General features: G+C 37.7%; 2 protein-coding genes across 2 annotated transcripts; one reads left to right on the forward strand and one right to left on the reverse strand.

The window, feature by feature from the left end:
* Positions 1-6907: 6907 nt before the first annotated feature.
* LOC127108411 (polyol transporter 5) lies at positions 6908-9323 on the reverse strand. Its single transcript, XM_051045871.1, has 3 exons — positions 9039-9323; positions 8578-8924; positions 6908-8324 (listed from the first exon to the last, which is right to left on the reverse strand). The coding sequence occupies exons 1-3, from the start codon at positions 9175-9177 to the stop codon at positions 7242-7244; spliced, it is 1569 nt and encodes a 522-aa protein (XP_050901828.1). The 5' UTR covers positions 9178-9323; the 3' UTR covers positions 6908-7241.
* Positions 9324-12680: 3357 nt separating this feature from the next.
* On the forward strand, positions 12681-13387 carry LOC127103502 (uncharacterized). The gene is made up of 2 exons (XM_051040754.1): positions 12681-12997; positions 13201-13387. Exons 1-2 carry the CDS (start codon positions 12681-12683, stop codon positions 13385-13387), a joined length of 504 nt encoding a protein of 167 aa, XP_050896711.1.
* Positions 13388-23010: the final 9623 nt, after the last annotated feature.

Genomic DNA, 23010 nt, shown 5'->3' on the forward strand with positions numbered 1-23010 from the left:
CATCAGTCATCTTGTTTCTGGAAATAGTAATATCGGCATCACACACAGGAGGTATATAGCCAATAGTAACTATATCCCGTAGATCAGCATCATAACCCATAAAGAAACCTTCGATTCTGTCTTTCCAGTAGTCAAACTTTTATCCCTAAAAATTTGGAGGTTTGGCATTATAACTGTCTCTTTCATTGGTGTTGGCCATAGTGTTTTTCTCACGCTGGATCTCTCTACACTATTAAGTGTTTGATTAGAAAATCAATAACAGAGCCGAAGCTCTGATACGAATTGAAGGTAGAGGAAAAACAAGAAAGAGGGGGTTTGAATTGTTTTCACAGATAATATCAACTTTTGCAAATAAAACACAAGCGAAAAATAATGCTATCAACACAGAAGTTTATTCTGGTTCGCTTGAAATTCAAAGCTACTCCAGTCCACCCGACCAAGGTGATTTCGCCTTTAAAAAGGACTTAATCCACTAATCTTGAAAGATTACAACACAGAGCGTCTAAGTAGATAAAGATCTCTTAGCCCTCTCAAGTTTACAAACTTCACAAGTCACTTGAGGAATATTCAGCAAGTAATGAAAAATACAGTTATGTGCTTAGTGCTTCTAAGTAAGCAGAAGTTACACAATATGAGAACAGGAAAAAGTATTCCACGCTTAGAGAAACATCTCGTGTGAAAAGAGAATGAATAATAATTTATTATTTGGTTTCATTAATCTTGTGTGCTTGGTTTTTTGTTATGAAGATGATCTATCATATATATAGGGATTTGATGAAGATACCGTTGGATGAAAAAATCTTGGCAATGATGGATGTTTAATGTAATTAATCTCTTGTTCTCTCCATAGCAGTTTGGGGTGTGTTAACTTTCTTCCAAAAATAGATTCTTGCCAAAAGCGGAAGACTTCACAGCTAAGTCTTAGTGATCGGTTATGAGTCAGAGTGGGCAGAGATCAGAGTTTCTGTTCAGCTTGTCTATCTTCAGATAGTGCTATAGGCTGATTGATTTTAGAGGTTCTTGATGTATTTCTGATAGTGATTACTTCAGAGTCAAAAAGCATTAGACCTTTAGAGTGCGCTGTTCAGATTCAGAGCATCTGAAACTTCTTTCTACGTAGAACTTTGTGCACTTCCTTTGGTTCAGAGTCAGAGCCTCTGCTTGAATAACTTCTAAGTGGTCATTCTGGACTTGCGTGTATGTCAGATATATGTTTATCATACCCATTTTGTATTATAGTCCTGCACACTTAGATAAATCATGTTAGGGTACCAATTTGTTTCATCCTTTGTTATCATCAAAACCTTAGAGAGAATTGTAGATACAAAGTCTTGTTTTTACATAAAGAAGGTGTACGAGGGAGATGAACAATGTGGTATGGTGGTGAGTGTTATAGTATCGAGGGAGAAGACGATGTTGGTTAGTTTCACATGGTTTTTCATGGCATGGAAGGATAATGGCGGAAGGAGTTGTGTGTCGCCGATAATGGAGCTCGGTTGGAAGAACATGTACATGAAAGAAGATTCACCAAAATATGAACATGGACTTTTCTTTTGTACCCTTTTAATGAGTTTGTGAAAGAAAGTATTTGTTCACTTTTTTTACTGCTATGTCATGGTGTCAATGAAAAAAAGGTTTGTATATTTATGGTGGTGAAGATGAATAATAGTTAGGATGTGTGTGTGTGTGTGTGGAGATGTTATTATGGTGGATTCATGTTGTAGGGAGAAAACCAAGGAAGGTGAGGTTTGAGATGTTTTCAAGGGAGAAAGGAGGAGTGTCACACGGTGAGGGTGATTTTTCAAGATGAAGAAGGAAATGGAAATGAATATAGGAAGAGTGAGTGGCTTGGGTTAGTGGTGGAAAATAAAGGTGTTGAAGATGAACATTGGGAGGGAAATGTTTTATAGTGAAGGATCAGGGTTGAAGTCTGCGAGTTGAAGTTTTATGTTCTTCTGCAACATGAAGTACAAAAAAGAAAGTGATTAGAACTAAGAAAAAAAGAGTGACTCCCACCAATCCTCAAAGAGAGAGAGAGAGACAGAGAGAGAGAGAGAGAGTATTCTTCAATGTTATCACTTATCTTTCTAACCAATCCTCCCCGCTCCTATTCACATGTGTACGGTTTCAATTGGTGGACACTTTCTTTTGTTTTCTATTGATTTCAAAAAAGGAGATCACAGATGAGATTTGTGCGCCACTTATGATGTAGTGGTCTTTGGTCTAGGTTTCCTCAACTCATCAATTTAAGAATATTTACTAGGTTACTAAGTTTCAAATAATACCAAAATGCTCATATGAGCTTATTAGTGCAAAAACTAGTTAAAAACAAATTAGATCAAATAAAATTGTATTAATCAAAATAAATTCGAAACAAAAATATAGAAAATTCTAATATTTTATTTCAAAAATTTTAACAAAAAAACAAAAATAAAATTAATTAAATCAAATAAAAATTGAATGCAAAAATGCTCGAAAAATTAAACTGAATGCACCAAAACGATCAGCGCGAAATAAACTTCTCGGAAACATACAAATTTTGATCAAATATTGAAATAAAAAATGTCCGATTAAAAAGCTTAGGCTGATAAAAATGCGAAAAAGGAGCCAAAAAAATAAAACGAGCACGCTAGGTTGAACTACTCGAACCATAGATTAATAAAATTGACGTGTGCAAACTCGATTTTGAAATTTTTCACCCGCTAATGTTACGTAGATTTGAAAATTGATTCAACTGGTCTGTCTGTAAATCCAAGAATTTATTCTGGTTGACATTTTAAGCATTATGAAAGATGAAATGCATGTTATGTTATGCAGATGATGCGAATGTCAAGATAAATGTATTAATTTATTTAATGAGGGACAAAATTAGGGTATGACAAACATCTTGCAGATACTCAAGAGTAGAGTTTATTGCAGTAAGTGGAAGTTAGCTCCCGGAGTTACTTCGTTTAGTTCCTCGTTATTTTAGAAGTCTTGCTTTGATCCTGTAACATCAGGGTTGGGAATATTTGATTATTTTATTCATTTTGTGATTTTGCTAACCGAGAGTCATATGTTATACTCTTGACGTTTTGAGTTGATGTTATAGTGGAGACTTTTTCCATATGTTATTATGGGTTTAATTATTTATTATTTACAAAAAAAATGTTTTATTAAAAGAGAAAATTTATTAAGAGGAAGACCTAAAAAGATTGTTGATTATTGTACTCGCTAGAGTTAACAACTGTATGCCTACGTACCCCCATGTTGGATGAAGGATCAAAGCGTCGTAGTTCTGGTAGAAAAAAGTTGTTTGTTGATTGTTTGGATGAATGCTTGTAAAGTAAAAGGATAGGGAAATGGAAAGATACACAGATATGATAAAATGATTAAAGTGTTTTGATTACAAAGAACTATCACACGATAATTCCCTCTGATGATGCAGATACTAAACTGCTAACAAAACATAAGATCCCTTAATATATTGATCCAATAACCTCGCAATCCACAATAATCTGCTCCAAGTATTCGTGTGCAGTGATCCCACTGATTTCTTGTCTAATAGAATGCCATTAACTGAACATATATTAGACAACTCCCAACTTTGTCTACAAGCAATTTTTCTCCAACGCCACCAAAGAAGGACAACTTCCTACTCCGTCTTATGGACCTTTGATACTTGATCTTGCCAAAGTCTTCCTTGGAGTATAATGGAAACTCTCATATTATTATATAAAACTCAATGCCAAACTGCACTCAAGAAATCATACATGCACCTGTTACAATAAAAAAAACTAGCTACATGCAAAAACATTAGATACTCTAATGTACCACTAATATCCCTTACACTCAATATTTAGATGAGGTTCCATAGACAAGGAAAAAGACTAAGGATGAAGATGGTGAACAGTGCCAGATAATCTCAACAACCACTGACATTTCGAGTGATTAGTCAAGTAATTCAATTTTGAAGAATGATGAACACACACACACATGGTTCAATCAAGTTTCTTGATGAGTGGGTCTTGGTTATTGATTTTTATTAAGAGTTTGATAAAATCGTCAACAAGATTGATCAACCCATTCATAAATTCACACACGAATAACAACCAAATTGAACAAAACAAGATGCAACAAAAAAATAAAGAATTGATATGGGTGCACTATCATAAGGTTGGTGTTAGGAGAAAAAGAGAGAAGAATGGTGTAAATATGAACACACTAAGAAGTGAAGACAAAAATCACAATTTTTGTCTTTATGGATCACCAAAGGTTTCCCACACTTGTTACTTTCGCCATAAGAATCAGTCATTTAAATAGGTGATGGAAATTTGGATTTTTGAGGTTTGATTCAATTCCAGAAGAACTTATGATTCGAATCAATTTGGACAGTGCCAAAAAGAGCACTTTTTTAAAGCTAATGATTTGAATCATTATTTTCACTTGATTCGAATCAAGTGAGGTCATGACTCGAATCATGTTCATTTTTTTATCTGAATCATTTAATCCAAAATGATGTTCCATTTTTCAACAGATAAGTGATTCGAATCAAATATAACACATGATTCGAATCAAATATCAAATCATAAAAATTCAAACGTTCTAACTTGTGATTCAAGCTACTCATGTGGAAATGCCAAAATAGTAATTTTCATAGGCTCAAAAGGAGAAATACTAACAAGGATCAAATTAAAATAATCATAAAATATAAAGGGTTCTCAGTGGTACAATTTAGTATCCTGAGCGATTACAATCAAATGGAAAGAATAGTACAATCACAGATGAATTGAGATAACATACAAATTACAAATACGCAATGAAACAATAATTGAATTGTAAAACATCAAAACACAAATTGATACTTAAATCACATAAGAGATATCAAATGTTATTATGTGTTTTCACATACAACTTGTAACCACCTATAAAGTGATACCCTACGAGTATCATTTGATCTCCATTGTCGTTAAGCTGCTGCCTACGCTGATCAGGCACATGCCAATATTCTACTGAACCAAACACTTTCAAGTGAATCAGGTTCGGTTTGAATCCGGACCAAGATTCCTCTGGTGTGATCTTTTCAAGCTTCTTTGTTTAGGCATCTGTTTAACAAATAGGTGGTTGTGGAGACAACTTCTCTCCAAAAACAAATTCAGCAAGTTCTTTCCCTTTAGCATGCTTCCTTTCGACAACACCGTTTTGATGTGATCTATAAGGCGGTAATACCTCACGTACAATGCCCTCTTGATCACAAAACTTCCCAAAATAATTTAAGACATATTCTCTTCCACAATCCATTTTGAGAACTTTGATTTTGTGACCGTTTTGTCTTTCAAGCATGGACTTAAACTTCTTGAACATATCAAGTACCTCATATTTTATCTCGATTAGGTACTTCCATAGTTTTCTACTATGATCATCAATGAAGGTGGCGAAATATCTATTTCCTCCAATAAAATCAACTTACATCAGTCCACACACATCCGAATACACCACCACAAGATGAAATGTGGTTCTACAACCGACATATTTTTTTAATTTTCCCTTATGTTGCTTCTCTTGCACACATTCTTCACAAATTTCAGTCGCTGTGTTGATCAATGGCATCCCCGTTACCATCTTTTACTTTTGCAAGGCGTTGAGATCTCAAAAATTAAGATGCCCAAGCCTATAATTCCATATCCATTATTCTCGACTAGCCGCTATAGCAAGACACCTATGTTCCATAACCTTCATATCAACCTTGAAGGTTCTATTTGGAGCAATAAGAACCTTTATGACCAAAGCTCTGTTTGTGTCAATAACTTGTAGTGTCTTGTTCTCCATATGAATCTTGTAACCCTTCTCAAGTAATTGACCAATACTTAGAAGGTTACACTTGATTTCAGGAATATACAACACACATTTATCAAAGAATGTTTAACATCTCATCTCTTGATCGATACCTCACTGATCCCTTTAGTGGCTAGAGTGGTATCATCCATGAATTTTACCTTGTTCTTCATGGTACAGTTGATTGTAACAGGCCGATCTTTTCTTTAAGTCATGTGTGTTGAACATCCAGAGTCTAAGTACGATTGATCATTATGTTTTACAACCTCTTTCATAGTCACCATAAAAATTTCTTCAGCCGGTAACTGGTTACAGCGTATAGATAACTAGTTACAACCTTCTCTGGCAACATGTTGTAAGCTTTTACAACTCTCTTGTAACTTTCTACTGTTGTATTCTCCTTCAATGATCATCAACGAGATTGTAATCTCATCATCATACTCTTGTCTTGCAACTATAGCTTCATCTTCTTGATATTTTTTCTTGTTGGCACTAGACTCACTTACAAAATTTTCCAAACTTTAAACAACTAAAGCATTGCACATTGCTTTTGTCACCTTTCTTCCGTCATCCCCTTTCTCTAATGTTGCCACCTATATAGTTGTATGATCCACCAACTCTATTGTCATTGCTTTCACCTTTTTGAAATGTTGAATTTTTGGAATTTTAGGATTCTCTTCCACCAAAATTCTGAAATTTCCCTCTACCTTTGTTCATGGGTCAGTTTCCCTTCGCCTTCTTACCTCTTTCATTGAAACGGACTTGCAAAGGGGTCTTTGCCTTTGCCTTATCAACGTTCCTTTCCCCCACTTACAAGTCAAAAGTAACCAATTACAGGTCAAATTACAATAGCTGTACTCAATCACACACAAAATATAACTGTTACAAAACCATTATGTTTCACATGTAATCAATTATTATCAAAGTATAATCAATTACAACAACATTTTATTTCTTTTTTAAATGGGTGATAATCCATTACACCTATGATGCATCGAGTTATAGACACTTGAATTACTTTTTCACTTAACAAAACTGTCACTAAACTTTTTTTAGTTAATCAAACGTCTCAAAATTGTAAATAGATAAAAAATAAATAATGAAACATCTTTCTTTTTCTTATCATTGGAATTTGTTGCAAATTTATTTTTCCATACAATTTTTTCTTAAAAATCTACTCTAAATGGGTGAAGATTCTCTAGATAGATAAATTCACGAGAAAGAATGACACAATAGATCCACTAAAATGGTTTCTACTAAGCAGAAGATCCCCACCTAATTTTTACTATATCTTTCTCTCTCACAAATAAAGTTCACCATTTCTTTTAGAAGTGTTAGACCATCATCCCTCTAAAAACACACAACACCACTAATATTTTCATAATTATACATCAACCCTAATAATATATCACATTTATCTACTATACTCAAGTTGAAACGTTGGTCCCTAACTGAACTTGTGATACACGATCATTACCATCCTCAACTCCCTTAGCATTCTTCGGTTTCGCCCAAATTTTCCCAAAAGACTCGCCCATTTCTTCAAGTGTTTTCCCCTGTGTTTCAGGAAGCATAATATAAAAGAATATCCACGCAATTGTAGCAATACCTCCAAAGAGAAAAAAAGCTCCTCCAATAGTAATCGCTTTTTCCAAGGACAAAAACGTCATTGAAATAACCCCACTAGTAACCCTATTCACCACAACACCCATAGCTGCACCTTGTGCCCTCAATCTCAAAGGAAATATCTCAGAACTATACACCCACGTGATGGGTCCCGCACCTATCGAAAACGTCGCAACATAAGACAAAACAGTTGCTATACTCAATGCAATGGCCCAGATTAGTTTCGTTTTCGAATGATCAATGATCGTGAGGCTGACAGCGAGTGTGAGAAGCGAGATCACCATACCTCCGACACTCGTTAACAACATCGGACGACGACCGAATCTGTCTAAGTTAAAAGTAGCCACTAAGATAAACACTGTTTTAACAAATCCAACGGCTATCGTTGCAAGAAGAAGATGCGTGTCACCGCTGATCCCAGCTTTTTCGAAGATTTTAGGACTGTACAAAACGACGGCGTCTATACCGGATGCTTGTTGGAAGAAATGAATCCCTAGTGCTGCTATAACAATATGACGAACTGCGGGTGTAGGATAAACGAAAAGCTCTTTCCATACACCCTCACCGGTGTTTTTGGTTTTTACCTGAACAACATCGTCGTTGCAATCTTCCGGTATTCCGGCGGCTTGTTTTATCTCGGCTAATCTAAGCTGAGCCTCTTCTTTGGAATCTGAGGTTTTGTTGAGTACTTTTATTGCGTCTCCTAAACGGCCTCTCATTACGAGCCATCGCGGCGACTCTGGCATGGCTAATACTCCGACGGCTAGGATGACGGAAGGAATTGCTCCAACTCCAAGCATCATTCTCCAACCTAATTGAAGGGATAGTTTTGAAAATGCAAAGTTTGATACGTACCCAAGTAATATTCCACTGTTTATGAAAACCTGAAAATATAGAATCCATTCAACTATTATTAGTAAAAAGATTTTAAAAAAAAGTAACAGAATTGCTTTTTCTTTTTCAAGAAAGATTAGTACTTTATATAAACTTATTTTAGATTTGTCTATTAATAGATAAAGTGAGTTGGAATCTATAACATCCTACTACATTACATAAGTACATGAGTTTCAATCTGGGAGACCATACTTAATACTTATTCACCTTTAGACTAGTTGACAAAAAAAAAAGGTCAATTACCTCTGGAAAAGAAGTGAGGAAGCCGCGGGTGGAAGCGGGGGAGACTTCAGCGGTGTAAACCGGGGCAATCATGAGTGCGTAGCCGATGCCAATTCCGGCAATGAAACGGCCAAACATGAGGAAAGCATAGTTTGGTGAGAAACCCATGAGTAAGGCTCCAACGAAGAAGATAGCACCGGCGAAAACGATGGTGTAACGGCGACCAATCCAATCGGAGGTTCTGCCGGCAAGACACGAACCTATGAGAGAGTAGATGTTAATGATTCCCATCATAACCTCAATCTGTGTGTCCGATACTTTAAGATCTCTTTTTATGTAGATTGCAGCTCCACTCATAACACCAATATCTGTAACATAATGATAACGTGTCAAAACTCAACATTTTTCTTGTATATGTAGAAAGTGGATATTATTCATATGACTATAGCACGATAAATAAACAGTCTAGTTTAGTAAATTACCGTATCCAAGTAAAATGGAAGTCATGGAAGCTAACATAGCACAAGCAAAAGCATAACTGTTTCGCTTAGGTTTCTTCTTAGAATCGAAATCTTGAATGTTTTTTTGAGGCTTTGCTTCAACTACCTTACTCTCACTCATCTTGATACAATATGAAAAAAGAACACACTAAGGTTATTAAAACTTATACATGTGTGTGAAATTGTTAGTACAATCTACAAGTTGTTATATAAGCCAAATGATACGTCAGCGTAGACCAATAAGTCTTCCCACATGGTAGTAAAGTTGAAGTGTCAACACTGTCTATCTCTTACTTAAAAACATAATGTTAAATGTGTGACTCAACAAGTTAGACACGTTATATTTTATTATTTTAATTCTATTATACGATATTTCTGCGTGTGAAATGCGAATGCAAACTGTACTAGTTGTGGCACTTGATGACTATTAAATGACAAACAGATAAACTTGTGTTGAATATTAAAACATGTCATTATATGCAATGAATAGGAGATTCACAACGATGATTTGCATGTCATTATATGCAATGAATAGAGAGATTCACAATGATGATTTGCTTTGCTTGACTCACAGCCTCAATTAATCATGCCAGCCTTGAAAAAGAGTTAGTAGCTACCATAGATATAACCGTTGTTACTTGTCGTCGGAGAATAATTTATTACCTTACGGGTCGAATTTTGTTTCCGACTAATTGTGTTTTATCTAACATTAGCGTTGTGGTCCAACAGCAACACTATAGCTATCACAACTCTTATAAGGAGAAGAATTGAACATGCTTAAAAGACTTTCTATATTTATGTCGTGGAGCCAGGAATAGGATATGTGAAAGGGCAGCAAGTGCACGGTTTTGACGATCTTAGCATAAAAGGTATCGAATCCTACCGAAATTAATTGATAAGTATCATTCTCTAATACTAAGATGTTTATCTAAGACGACACAAATGATTTTGTACATGATTTTGTACTAGTAATCATAAAACATACTGGTTTTAAATTAATTTATAATGATGACAGATCGAATGCAGTTTCATCGATTTTTTTGCATTGGCTAAGTCGTAATTTATAATTATAATAGGAAAGTATTTTCGTGTGCAAAAGAATTGAATTAAAGGCACCACCCGCTTTTGCGTCTACGACACCGAATTTCTAGTCTGCAATCTATTCGTCCTCTTTCGCGTGTGCACATTAATCATTTTTTAATTGAAAAATTATTTTTAGTAGAAATTTAATTCAAAGGTTTCGTCTGCTTTCGAGTGCTTGGAACCGTATTTTTAACTCACAGACGTCTGCTTTCGCCTCTCCAGAGTTGAAAAAAGTTAGAACTGCAGTTTTCACTCAACGACAAAATGTCCTAGCTTTTCACACTTGAAACATGTTATCCTTGGATTCTTGCATTCAGATGCATGATAACATAACCCTCCATACTTAAAACATCTCATAGGAACAAAATCTCCTCCCCCACTTATTTCACTCTCGCTTGTGACTTTGTGTTGTAACTTCCGATTTTCCTTAGCAACTGGAGTCATATACGGGTTTAGGTCAACCTATTCCTTGAAAAAAATGAAATACGCCACTAATTGGGGGTTGAAGCCGGGACCTCCTTGGTATGGTGCATGCCTTACCACAAGGTTAAGCTCTTATTGTTGAATATTTGTGCAAAGAACAAGTTTTAACCTAAATTCTTGATTAATTTAGATTGTCAAATTATTTGAATGTTGTAACTCCGTTTTGGACGTGGACGGTGTTACCACAAGAAATCTATAAGGCATGTTGAAGGCGTAATTAATGAAAGTGCCTTATGAATTTAAGGTTTATACCCCATCAAGTGGTGGAGATGTGCCTAAGATAAGCAAGAGTTGAGAAAAACATAAGTCATCAGGGGATGAAACCGACAGAAGAATCATGTTTGGTCGAAAACCCATTCCGTCGACTGAAATGAAGATTGGGACTTAAGGAATTTTGGGTTGTGCCAAACACATAGAAGACAGGGTCGCCTTAAACACCTGGGCAGGAGAAGTTTGAAATTGAAAATGACCAGCAGTTACAAGAAGAATAGGCGCCAGAATATGGAGCAGTTTGCAGAACGTGTATAGAGCAGTTGTAGATCGTGTGGCTCGACGTCTGCTATTTTTTAGGAGTTTTTGGCCTGTAGGCAGTTTCTTTAGTTTAGTATAAATAGGATATCCCACGAGGGGCTCGGGGTGTTCACTTTGTACCAAAATCACTTGTAAAAAACTTCTCATTCCCAACGTGAGGAAGCAAGAGTTTTTAAGGGTGATATGTACGTGAATCACCACATTTATTTCAATGCAACTTCCTTATTTTTCAATTGTTCCCGTTGAACACTTTATTTTAATTTCATTTACCTTTGAGTTATCACTTTACGTTGTCGTCTACGCTGTCGACACTGATTCTATTACGATAATAAAGTTCACCAAAAGTGTGTTCGTCGTGTACGTCTTTTGAATGTTGTAGTGTTGTCGGTCACGAGTCACCCATAGGCTATAGCATCATTTAACATTTCGTGTGGAAAAAACTTGTGCTTGCTCAATACTTTGTCAGGAGCCGTTCCTCACAAAGCTGATTATCTGTCAAATTGAATAAGCCACACTGTAACACTAGCACATGTCTTAGGATCAACTGGTCGATCCTACAAGTAACCCTTAGTTTTAAGGCTTAGGGAGGACCATCGGTTGTTTACCAATTTCCACAGTAAACAAAATGGCACGCCCAGTGGGACGGTGCTAGTGCAGTTACGAAATTGCATGAAACTTAGAAGGTGCAAACTATATAGTAAGCCACGAGAAACTTTGAAAATGTCAAACTCCAATACAGATGAAGTGCCACAAGGGACTTTATCCACTACAGAAACAGTAATCTCACAGGTTTCCACTTTGCCGCCGATGACAAGTGTAACCTCAACGATGTCGACTACGGGTACGGTTGGAACCTCAATTTCTTTACCTCCACGAGGAGGTTCAGGATCAACGATAACGACGTTCAGACCTTATGTGCCTCGCTTTGGAACCACAAATCCTCTTTATGGAATTTCGTATTCCTTAATGCCAGGATATCAGTCGACATCAAGTGCAGCATTATTTTCAGACAATGCTCAAAATACTAATCCCGCCCTACAAGGATCAGCGCAAGGGGGCAATGTTAGGAATAATACTCAGAACAGAACCATGTCGTTGTCGAACACTTCAATAGCGGTGTTGAGGCAACAAATGGATGATAGTAACCATGAGTTGGTTAATATGTTAACCAATCAAATGGGTACAGTTTTTAATCCAGTGATACAGGAATCTGCTGAAACAAATAGGCATGTGGTGAATCAATTGACGCGCTTGTGTAATTTTCTAGGGGCACCGGCTCGATAGATGGCACAAGTGGTTAGGAAAACCGTTCCTGTTCAGATGGAGATAGGGGAAGCATAAGATGAGACAGTCCACGAGGGACAAATCCTTAGACCACAACAAAATCAAGGCGTTGAATCAGGAGTAGCAGGACGTAACCAGATGATGTTGGTTAACCGACACCAAGATGCTGATCAAATTGTCGATCAACATCGACAAGAAGACTTAGCAGTAGAAAATAATTTGACAACTATTGTCAAAAGGATTATGGCTAGAAATGGTATGGGTGCCACATTGCAAAGGCTACTATACGCCTCACCGTTGGCTGAATTTATTCTCCAAACCGAGGCACCTAGGGGAATGAAAGTGCCTAAGTACACTAAGTTTGGGGGAGAATCTGGTGAGTCGACAATAGAGCATGTTGCCAGATATCTAACAGAGTCAGGAGATTTAGCTCATAATGAGTGTTTGAGAGTGAAAAACTTTCCTTCTTCTCTGACTAAGGCTGCTTTCACATGGTTCACTTCTTTGGCCCCAAGTTCAATTGATTCGTGGGCCAAATTAGAAAAGGAGTTCCATGAACAGTTTTACGAGGGACACTCCAAAATTAGTTTGGCAGAATTGTCTAGTATTAAGAGAAGGTTTGCTGAGAGTATCGACGATTATTTGAATAGATTCAGATCATTGAAGGCCATGTGCTTTACGCAAGTACCAGAACATGAACTTGTTCAAATGGCTGGAAAATAAACCCAACTTTTATGAAGAGTATGTCACAATTGGCTGATAGAGTTCGACATCTCGAACGGCTAAAGTTAGAAAAGGTTAGACACAATAAGGCTAAGAAAGAAAAAGTAGCGTTTGTCGATTATGACGCGACGAATCCAATATATGAGGCTGATTATGCCTCATCGACCGAATTAGAAATTGATGTGGCTGAGTTAAAGCCAGGATCTGCCTATGAGTGTCGATCATAACTTCCCGCGCAAGGGAAAAATCCTGTCGAAAACAATCCAAAATTCCCTGCAAAAACTTATACTTTTGATGTGACCAAGTGTGAGGAAATTTTCGATTTGTTAGTTAAAGATGGCCAAATGGTGGTGCCACCTGGTACTAAAATACCACCATTAGAACAAAGACAGAAAATAGGATTTTGTAAGTATCATAATTATCTTGGTCATAATACCTCTAATTGTTACCTTTTCAGGGATATGGTTCAGAAAGCGATTCAAGAAGGCAGGCTGAAATTTGTTGGCCGCAGAATGAAGATCGAAGCTGACCCTCTCCACCAGGAGGAAGCTCTATTCGTGGAGCCAGTCGAGATCAACATGGTTGAGATCACCGAATACGATGAGGCCGACATGCTGGAGCAAACTGGTGAAAGCCTAGATATCGACATAACTGAAGTCTACCCAAGACCTGATGAGGATTTGGTAAATTTCCTGTATCGATGCAAGAATAAGGGTTCGCAGGTTTGCTTGTGCCCTAGGTGTGGTGCAGTCACTAACAAAATAGTTGCTGAAAATTTCCAAAAGCTACAATTGGGTAAGAGCAAAAGAAGTGGGCTAAACAGAGAGCGCCATACTGAAAGAGTCCCAAAGAAGGTTGTGGAATGTGCTCAAGCGAGGCCTAGGAGCTTCGTACCGTCGGCAAGTGTTCCTAGAGGCACTTGGGTCAAGCCTCAGGAAAGACAAGAAACCCCACAAGGGACTACTGCTGCTAGAGGAGGTCTAGCAATTAATTATAGGCGTGAGTTCAAGTCTGAAAAAAGGACTCATGTCTCTGAAAATTACTCGGGGACGAACCCTATGTTGAGGACTCAATGAAGACGCTTTTAGAGGCGTAAGCAGGCCGAAAGAGAGGCTGCTAGAGGAATAGCTGGAAAAAGCATGGCCAGTGGGGCGAATGTTGCAAAGAAAGTTATTGTGAAGGTCGACACGACAGCAAAAGAATGGATCAAAGAGTATGTCCGTTGACCAACTGAGAAATGTTCTGATGAAGTTACTGATGACTTCAATTCAGAATTTGAAGCAAGTCTGGAAATCTTAGTCAACGTGGTGTCAATTCTACCATAAGAATATAATTGTGTGACTGAGGTGGAGGAGTCGGTAGACGATGCCGACGCTGAAGAAATGGCTTTACACCAGCCAAGATTCTATTTTGTGTTAAACGATGGTTCTGCTAAGAGCCAAGAAACAGTTTTCGAAAGGCCCACGATGACTATGAAAAATCATTTGAAACTGTTATTGGTTAGGGCCAAAATGGAAGACGTAACTATCAACAAAGTGTTGGTAGATTGTGGCGCCACTGTCAACATCATGCCACACCATATCCTGAGGAAGATTGGTGTAGGTTCTAAGTGTTGGCAGCAATTTTGGTAAAACAAAGAGTGTTCACAAGATGTTGCATGTGATGTCTTAACATAAGATATCTTGTACCTGCTGGAGGTTTAAAAACATAATTATGCAGGATTGTTTCAGGATGTCCTACACGATGTCATGACATCTGATATTATGTACCTGTTGGATATTTAAAATGGAATTATGCAGGATTATTCCAGGATGTCAGACCCAATGTCATGACATCTGTACACAGAACATTCAGTGTGAATGTTATATGTTATGTGATTGCGCTTTTAATGGAAATCTATGTTTGATTGAGGAGTTAATTGCAAACATAATCAATCAGTGATTACAATGTGATTTAACTTATTTTCTAACGAGATCTAACCAACTGTCATAAGAAGATTTGAATGGAAAATAGTTTTAGGGTTTTATGATGTCCAAGCCCAACTGAAAGCTTCTATAAAAAGGACATAGAAAACCTGATTTGATACACAAGAAACAGAGAATGAAATATTGAGAGAGAATAAGGGTTTGCGTCTTGTGTGGTCGTGTGACTTGTAAGCCATTCAATTCATCCATAGATGATTGAATTGGTCTGATTTTTGAGTTGTAATTTGTCACTCTAAGCTTTTAAGCATGAGTGTGTGTCTACTTGATTGAAGCTGCTAAGTAAGATCAAGTGTGTGACTTTGAAGAGTGTCTTCTTTCATAAGTAATTATTGTTTAATATCACTGGTGTGATTGAGGGGGAGTGAGTGGGATCTCATATCTAAGAGTTCTTAGGTAGAAGTCATACGGGTAGAGATTAAGTGAAAAAGACTGTAACTTGTGGAGTGTACTGAGAGTCTTTAAACTGATTCTATTTAGTGGATTTCCTTCCTGACTTGGTAGCCCCCAGACGTAGGTGAGTTGCACCGAACTGGGTTAACAATTGTTTGTGTCTCTTGCATTACTATTCTTTATCTTTATCTTGTTTGTATTGTTCAAATATTAGTGTCGTGGCATTACCTTCGACATCTCATATCTGATACCAGAATTTCAATTGGTATCAGAGCAGGCATCTTGCTCTGGTTCTGGGTGAGATCTAGGGACGATACTTTCTGGTACTATGGAGAGAGATGGAGGATCTGTTCAGAAGCCACCTATTTTGGATGGATCCAACTATGACTATTGGAAACCTCGAATGGTAGCCTTCCTAAAATCTATGGATAATAAGGCTTGGAAGGCTGTGTTAACAGGCTGGGAACATCCATTAGTTGCTAAGGTAGGAGAGGCTACAGCTGATAAAAAGCCTGAAGAACAATGGACCAAGGAGGAGGATGATCTAGCCCTTGGAAATTCTAAAGCATTGAATGTTATATTCAATGGAGTAGACAAGAATATCTTCAGATTGATAAACAAAAGTGCGGAGGTGTGTAAACAGGTTGAAAGCCAGAAGAAGGTAATAACTCTACTGGAGAATGAAAATGTAGAACACTTGGAAACTATCTCCAAACTAAAAACAGAAGCAGTGGCTCTGAATGCCAAACTAGATGAGAGTCAACAAGTTGAAAGCCAGAAGAAAGTAATAGCACAGCTGGAGAATGAGAGGGCAAAACGTGTGGAAACCATCTCCAAGTTAAAGACTGAAACCATCTCCGATGTCATGACATTGTACTATGACAACCTGAGTGCTATAACTATTTCCAAAAATCCTATTCAGCACAGCTGGACTAAGCACATTGATATTTGTCATCACTTCATTAGAGAATTTGTGGAAGACAAAATCATAGCACTAAAGCATGAAATGCAATTAGCTGACAAATTTGCAAGGGTTTTGGATGCTAAATGTTTAAGAGGGAAATTAGGGATTTGTATTCATGAGAAGTTATAGCAACTAAAGTGGAGTGGAAAAGATAATAAAAATATTGTCTACCCACTTAAAAGAAAGTGTCACATTTATGGTAAATCATTACCTAGTATTGGAACTAGTATCTATGTCATTTCCACACGCTACCTCAACACAACCATTTCCATCTTCATCCAACTTCTCAGACAACCTCTACTAGGGCAAAAAGATTTCTTTCAAAAGTCCAATAAAATGTCACAACATCCCTCATCCTCAGGATCAAAACCCACTCACAAGGAAATGACTCCCTCCATGGAGTTTCTGGATGAAGATATTTTGGAGATTATTCCCCTCTCTGTTATTCCAAGCGACGTCCCTGGTCCTTCTTCCACGGCTGGAAGTAATCAAGGTAACATTCCTGATAAACCTCCTTATAAGGATGACATGCACTTTACAGATCGTACCATTAGGAACCTGGTAACTAGGATTCTAAACGAAGGGCATGCAGTCAAGGGTGTTTTGACCCCTCTGTCTAGAAGGGACCCCTCACCTGAGGTGGAACCCCAAACTGAGAAAGATGATGATTCATCTAGATCAGAGAAAGACATGGCTAATGAGGGTCTATGCTCTCTAGGTAAAACCTTGCCTAGTAAGAAACCAGTAGATGTTTCTCATGAAACTGCTAAGAATGTTATTAATCTGGAGGAAGAGAGTTCAGAAGAAGATGACACCTTGGTTCATCATGTGAAACCAAGGGTTGCAATGGAAATTGAAGACCAGAAAAGGGAAGACTGTGGCTGAGATGTTGACAGCCAGAACAGGTAAGAAGGTTGCTGGTGTAGGACCCTCCAGATCATGGAGTAAGGTAGAAGTCAAAAAGAGGAAGATCGGAGAAAGTTCTGATGCTGAAGATGATGTCGAAGACGATGTCCCAAACATCTCTCCTGCTAAAATGCAGACTGTTAAAAAGTCTCCAACTAAGGTTGCATATGTGCACTTAGACAACATCTCTTTCCATCTGGAAGATGGTGATGCCAAGTGGAAGTTTGGTATTCAAAGGAGAGTTGTTGTTGAGAGGGAGCTAGGGAAGGAGGTTGTAGAAGTGAAGGAAGTTATGGAATTGATCAAGACTGTTGGTTTGATGAAAACTGTTGTTTCTTTGCCCTAATGCTTTGAAGGGTTAGCGAAAGAGTTTGTTGTGAATATCCCAGAGGATATTTCTGACAAGAGTAGCAAGGAATTCGGCAAGGTTTTTGTGAGAGGTAGATGTGTAAGGTTCTCCCCAACCATAATCAATAAGTTCCTAGGGATAGGAACTGAAGAAGGTGTGGAGTTAGAGGCTACAGACAATGAAGTCTGTAGGAATATTATTGCTGGCCAAGTCAAGGAATGGCCTAGCAAGAAGCATCTACCAGCTGGCAAATTAACTGTTAAATATGCCATCTTGCATAAGATTGGTTCATCCAACTGGATGCCAACAAATCATATCTCAACTATTTCTAATGGTCTTGGAGGAATCATTTTTGCTATTGGGACCAGGCTAAACTTTGATTTTGGAAGGTTTATGTTTGAACAAATTGTTAGACATGCCTCCACTAATGCAGTAAAGCTGCCTATTGCCTTTCCATCTATCATTTGTGGAATTATCTTAAGCCAGCAACCTGGTATTCTAAACACAAGTGATATTCCCAGCAGAAGGAAGCCTCCATTGTCCATTCACTACAAGTTATTTGAAGGGAGCCATGTCAATGATGTTGTCATGACATCTGCAAGGAAGGAGCCATCCTCTCAAGGTGGCTTGATTGCTCAATTGAAGGAAACTTGTAAGGAGCTGGAAAATAGGATTAGGGTTGCCAAGGCTAGGAAAGAGGCTATAGAGGTTCTCATTAGTAGCTTAGAGAAGGAATAGATGGATAAGGTTGGTGAAACCAAGGAGTCAGATGCCCATACCTCAAGTGAGATGTCCAATTCTCAAGATCAATCTAGTGGTAGTTCTGAATCTAAAGGTGAAGAAGGTGCTACTTCCTCAGACTAAGTTGTAATGGTCCCCCTGTTATGAAGACTGTGTGTTCTGGATGCTGTTCTGGATGATGTTTTGGCTGTTATGGATGCTGGATGTTTTGGTATTTTTTTCTGTTGAAATGTTTGTAATTTTTGGCAGTCCTTACTGATGCCTTGATGTAATATTTGGGCTCTTATGAGTCTCATGGATTTCTAATTATCTCAGCTATTCCAGTTGTGTATAATTATGGTTTGTAACTCCTAACATTTATGTTTTAACATTTTATATGTTATAACATCTCATGTGACATTCTCTGCTTGGCTGATTGACATTTATTTTGTCTAATTGGTAACTTTTGGTCTATTTTGACTTAAAAGGGGGAGAAGTAACTATGTGGAGCTGTGTATGGAGAACTGCAGGGTGTGATAGACAGATGAACAACTGATGATGTTGAAGGAGATGTTTGATGTGAAACAGAATGATGTTCTGTTCTGTGATGTTGGAGGAGATGTCTGATGTTCTGAGCATGTTGACATGTTTGATGTGGAACAGAATGATGTTCTATTCTGTGATGTTGGAGGACATGTCTGATGTTCTGAGCATGTTCTGTGTTGCTTAGGTGATGTTGAAGGAGATGTCAGAGGGTGACTTTGTTTGTTACAGGTGCTGTTATTGTTAAAGGAGATGTCTATATTGAACAAACTTAGGGGAGAAGAAGTACCCTTGTGCATTTGTGTGTTTTATTAGTTGCTATTATAGCTAGTAATTCTGTTTGCTTCTGCTGTTGCTTAAACGCTGTTATGCTGTTTAACTGCTGATGTGTTTTTCTTGTGAACAAAATGGACATATATATGTTTTTAGCCAAAATTTTCCAAAGGGGGAGTTTGTTGGTTGTAAGTGTTGGCAACAATTTTGGTAAAACAAAGAGTGTTCACAAGATCTTGCATGTGATGTCTTAACATAAGATATCTTGTACCTGCTGGAGGTTTAAAAACATAATTATGCAGGATTGTTTCAGGATGTCATACACGATGTCATGAAATCTGGTATTATGTACCTTCTGGATATTTAAAATGGAATTATGCAGGATTGTTCCAGGATGTCAGACCCAATGTCATGACATCTGTACACAAAACATTCAGTGTGAATGTGATGTGTTATGTGATTGCGCTTTTAATGGCAATCTATGTTTGATTGAGGAGTTAATTGCAAACGCAATCAATCATTGATTACAATGTGATTTAACTTATTTTCCAACGAGATCTAACCAACTGTCATAAGACGATTTGAATGGAAAATAGTTTTAGGGTTTTATGATGTCCAAGCCCAGCTGAAAGCTTCTATAAAAAGGACATAGAAAACCTGATTTGATACACAAGAAATAGAGAACGAAATATTGAGAGAGAATAAGGGTTTGTGTCTTGTGTGGTCGTATGACTTGTAAGCCATTCAATTCATCCATAGATGATTGAATTGGTCTAATTTTTGAGTTGTAATTTGTCACTCTAAGCTTTTAAGCATGAGTGTGTGTCTACTTGATTGAAACTGCTAAGTAAGATCAAGTGTGTGTCTTTGAAGACTATCTTCTTTTCATAAGTAATTCTTGTTTAATATCACTGGTGTGATTGAGGGGGAGTGAGTGGGATGACATATCTAAGAGTTCTTAGGTAGAAGTCATACAGGTAGAGATTAGGTGAAAAAGACTGTAACTTGTGGAGTGTACTGAGAGTCTTTGAACTGATTCTATTTAGTGGATTTCTTTCCTGGCTTGGTAGCCCCCAGATGTAGGTGAGTTGCACCGAACTGGGTTAACAATTTCTTGTGTCTCTTGCATTACTATTCTTTATCTTTATCCTGTTTGTATTATTCAGATATTAGTGTCGTGACATTACCTTCGACATCTCATATCTGATACCAGAATTTCAATTGGCAAGTATGATACTGACATCAGATCCAACAACATGGTCTTGTCTGACTACGGGGGAAAAACGAAAAGCACCATGGGTGTGATTATGGTGAATATCACTGTTGGTTCAATAACTAGACCGACACTGTTTATGGTGATAGATGCCAAGCCAAGTTACAACTTGCTATTCGGTAGAGAATGGCTCCATGGTGTAGGAGCCGTAAAAATCTTCAGCACATCAAAGATTGGTGATTTGGAGAGAAGATGGAGTGGTAAAAAATATCGAAGCCGACCAAGGATACTTCATGGCTGACGTGAACAATGTCGGCAAGAAGGAATTCGAGAGAAAGCTGGCCAATATTTCTCCTTGTTTTCCAGCTAAGGATGTGTATGCTAATCTGAGTGAAGCTTTTGTTTCTCTAACTCTGCACGAGACTCATGGCTTCATTTTGGATGTGGAACGTTTGGATGATCCACCCTATACAGGTATCCGGCCGACAGGCTGGGGGGATGTCACTGATGATGACTGAGCTAGAAGCTCTAAAAAGGATTTCAGCATACGTTGCCGAGAACAAAATAAAATCGGCTCTAGAGGCTGAAGAAAACATGGTTGTCGAAGCCTATGTGTTAAAGAAAGAAGGTAATTTGGCTATTGAGCCAGAGCCTCCAGATAAGCCAGTTTTGGCTAAGGGAAACGTCAACATGCAGCGTTTGGACTGTATTTATGATGATGAACCTTTAGGGTTTGAAAAAGTCCCAAAGGCGCTAGAGAAAATGTGACCAAAAGACCCCTTATAAGAAGTCGACCTTGGCGAAAATGGCGACAAAAGGCCAACATACATCAGCGCTAACATCGACAAAGAGTTAAAATCTGAGGTAATATTACTTAAAGAGTTTAGAGATTGTTTTGCCTGGGATTATAATGAAATTCCTGGTTTAAGTAGTGATTTGGTCGAACTAAAATTGCCAATAAAAACTGGAAGAAAGCCAGTAAAGCAGACGCCTAGGCGTTTCGCACCAGAGATCATGGCAAAGATAAAAGCGGAAGTAGAAAGGCTCCTAAAAAGCAAGTTTACACAAACTGCAAGGTATGTCGAATGGTTGGCCAATATTGTGCTAGTAATTAAGAAAAATGGGTCTTTAAGAGTATGTATTGACTTTAGAGATCTAAATGCTGCTACCCCCAAAGATGAGTATGCCATGCCCATAGCGGAAATACTGGTCGGTTCGGCCGCTGGTTTTGAGTATTTAAGTATGTTAGATGGTTATGCTGGATATAACAAAAATTTTATTGTAGAAGAAGATGTGCCGAAGACGGCGTTTCGATGCCCAGGAGCCTTGGGAACATATGAGTGGGTTGTCATGCCATTCTGCTTGAAAAATGCCGGAGCAACATATCAGAGGGTAATGAACTCAATGTTCCATGATTTTATTGAAGATTTCATGCAAGTATACATTGATGATATTGTGATAAAATCAAATGGTCGACTTACTTACGTCAAATATCTCCAAAAGGCCTTTTTAAGGATGAGGAAATGTGGATTGAAAATGAATCCATTAAAGTATGTTTTTTGTGTGCAGGCGGGTGATTTCCTTGGCTTTGTGGTGCATAAAAAAGGTATTGAAGTAAACCAAAGCAAAACAAAAGCCATTATGGACGTCAAGCCTCCGTCGACCAAAAAGGAACTGCAATCTTTGTTGGGAAAAATAATTTTTCTTAGAAGATTTATATCAAATTTAAGTGGCAAAACTAAAGCCTTTTCACCACTACTTCGATTGAAGAATGAGGACTTTAAGTGGCAAGAAGAGCACCAAGAGGCTTTCAGCAAAATCAAAGAGTATTTGACTAAGCCTCCAGTACTGGCCCATCCTGTTAGGAATAGGCCAATGAGGTTGTATATTGCAGCCTCAGAATCAACTATAGGAAGTATGTTAGTCCAAGAGGATGAAAAATGTGTCGAAAGACCTGTGTATTACCTTAGTCGAATGCTTAATGATCCTGAAACTAGGTATAATGATATAGAAAAATCATGTCTATGACTGTATTTCTCTTGTATGAAACTAAAGAAATATATTAAACCTGTTGATGTGTACGTATCTTCTCACTTTGATATTATTAAGCACATGTTATCTAAACCAATTTTGTATAGTCGAATTGGTAAATGGGCTTTAGCGTTAACTGAGTACTCTCTGACATACATGCCTTTGAAAGCAATGAAAGGGCAAGTAGTGGCAGATTTCCTTGTTGATCATTCAATGGTCGAAATGGCGCAAAATTACGTAGACATAGTGCCATGGAGATTATACTTCGACGGTTCAAGGCATAAGCATGGATCTGGGATAGGAGGAGTCATGATTTCTCTAGATGGAATTCTAACAGAGTTCAAATACAGAATTGAAGGAGTATGCACAAACAATGAAGCAGAATATGAATCATTGATTATAGGACTTGAACTTCAACTAGAATTGGGGGCAAGGAATGTCGAAGTTATGGGAGACTCTGAGTTAGTAATTAAGCA

This window comes from Lathyrus oleraceus, chromosome 7 (genome assembly GCF_024323335.1).
Source record: "Lathyrus oleraceus cultivar Zhongwan6 chromosome 7, CAAS_Psat_ZW6_1.0, whole genome shotgun sequence".
Taxonomy (NCBI): Eukaryota; Viridiplantae; Streptophyta; class Magnoliopsida; order Fabales; family Fabaceae; genus Lathyrus; species Lathyrus oleraceus.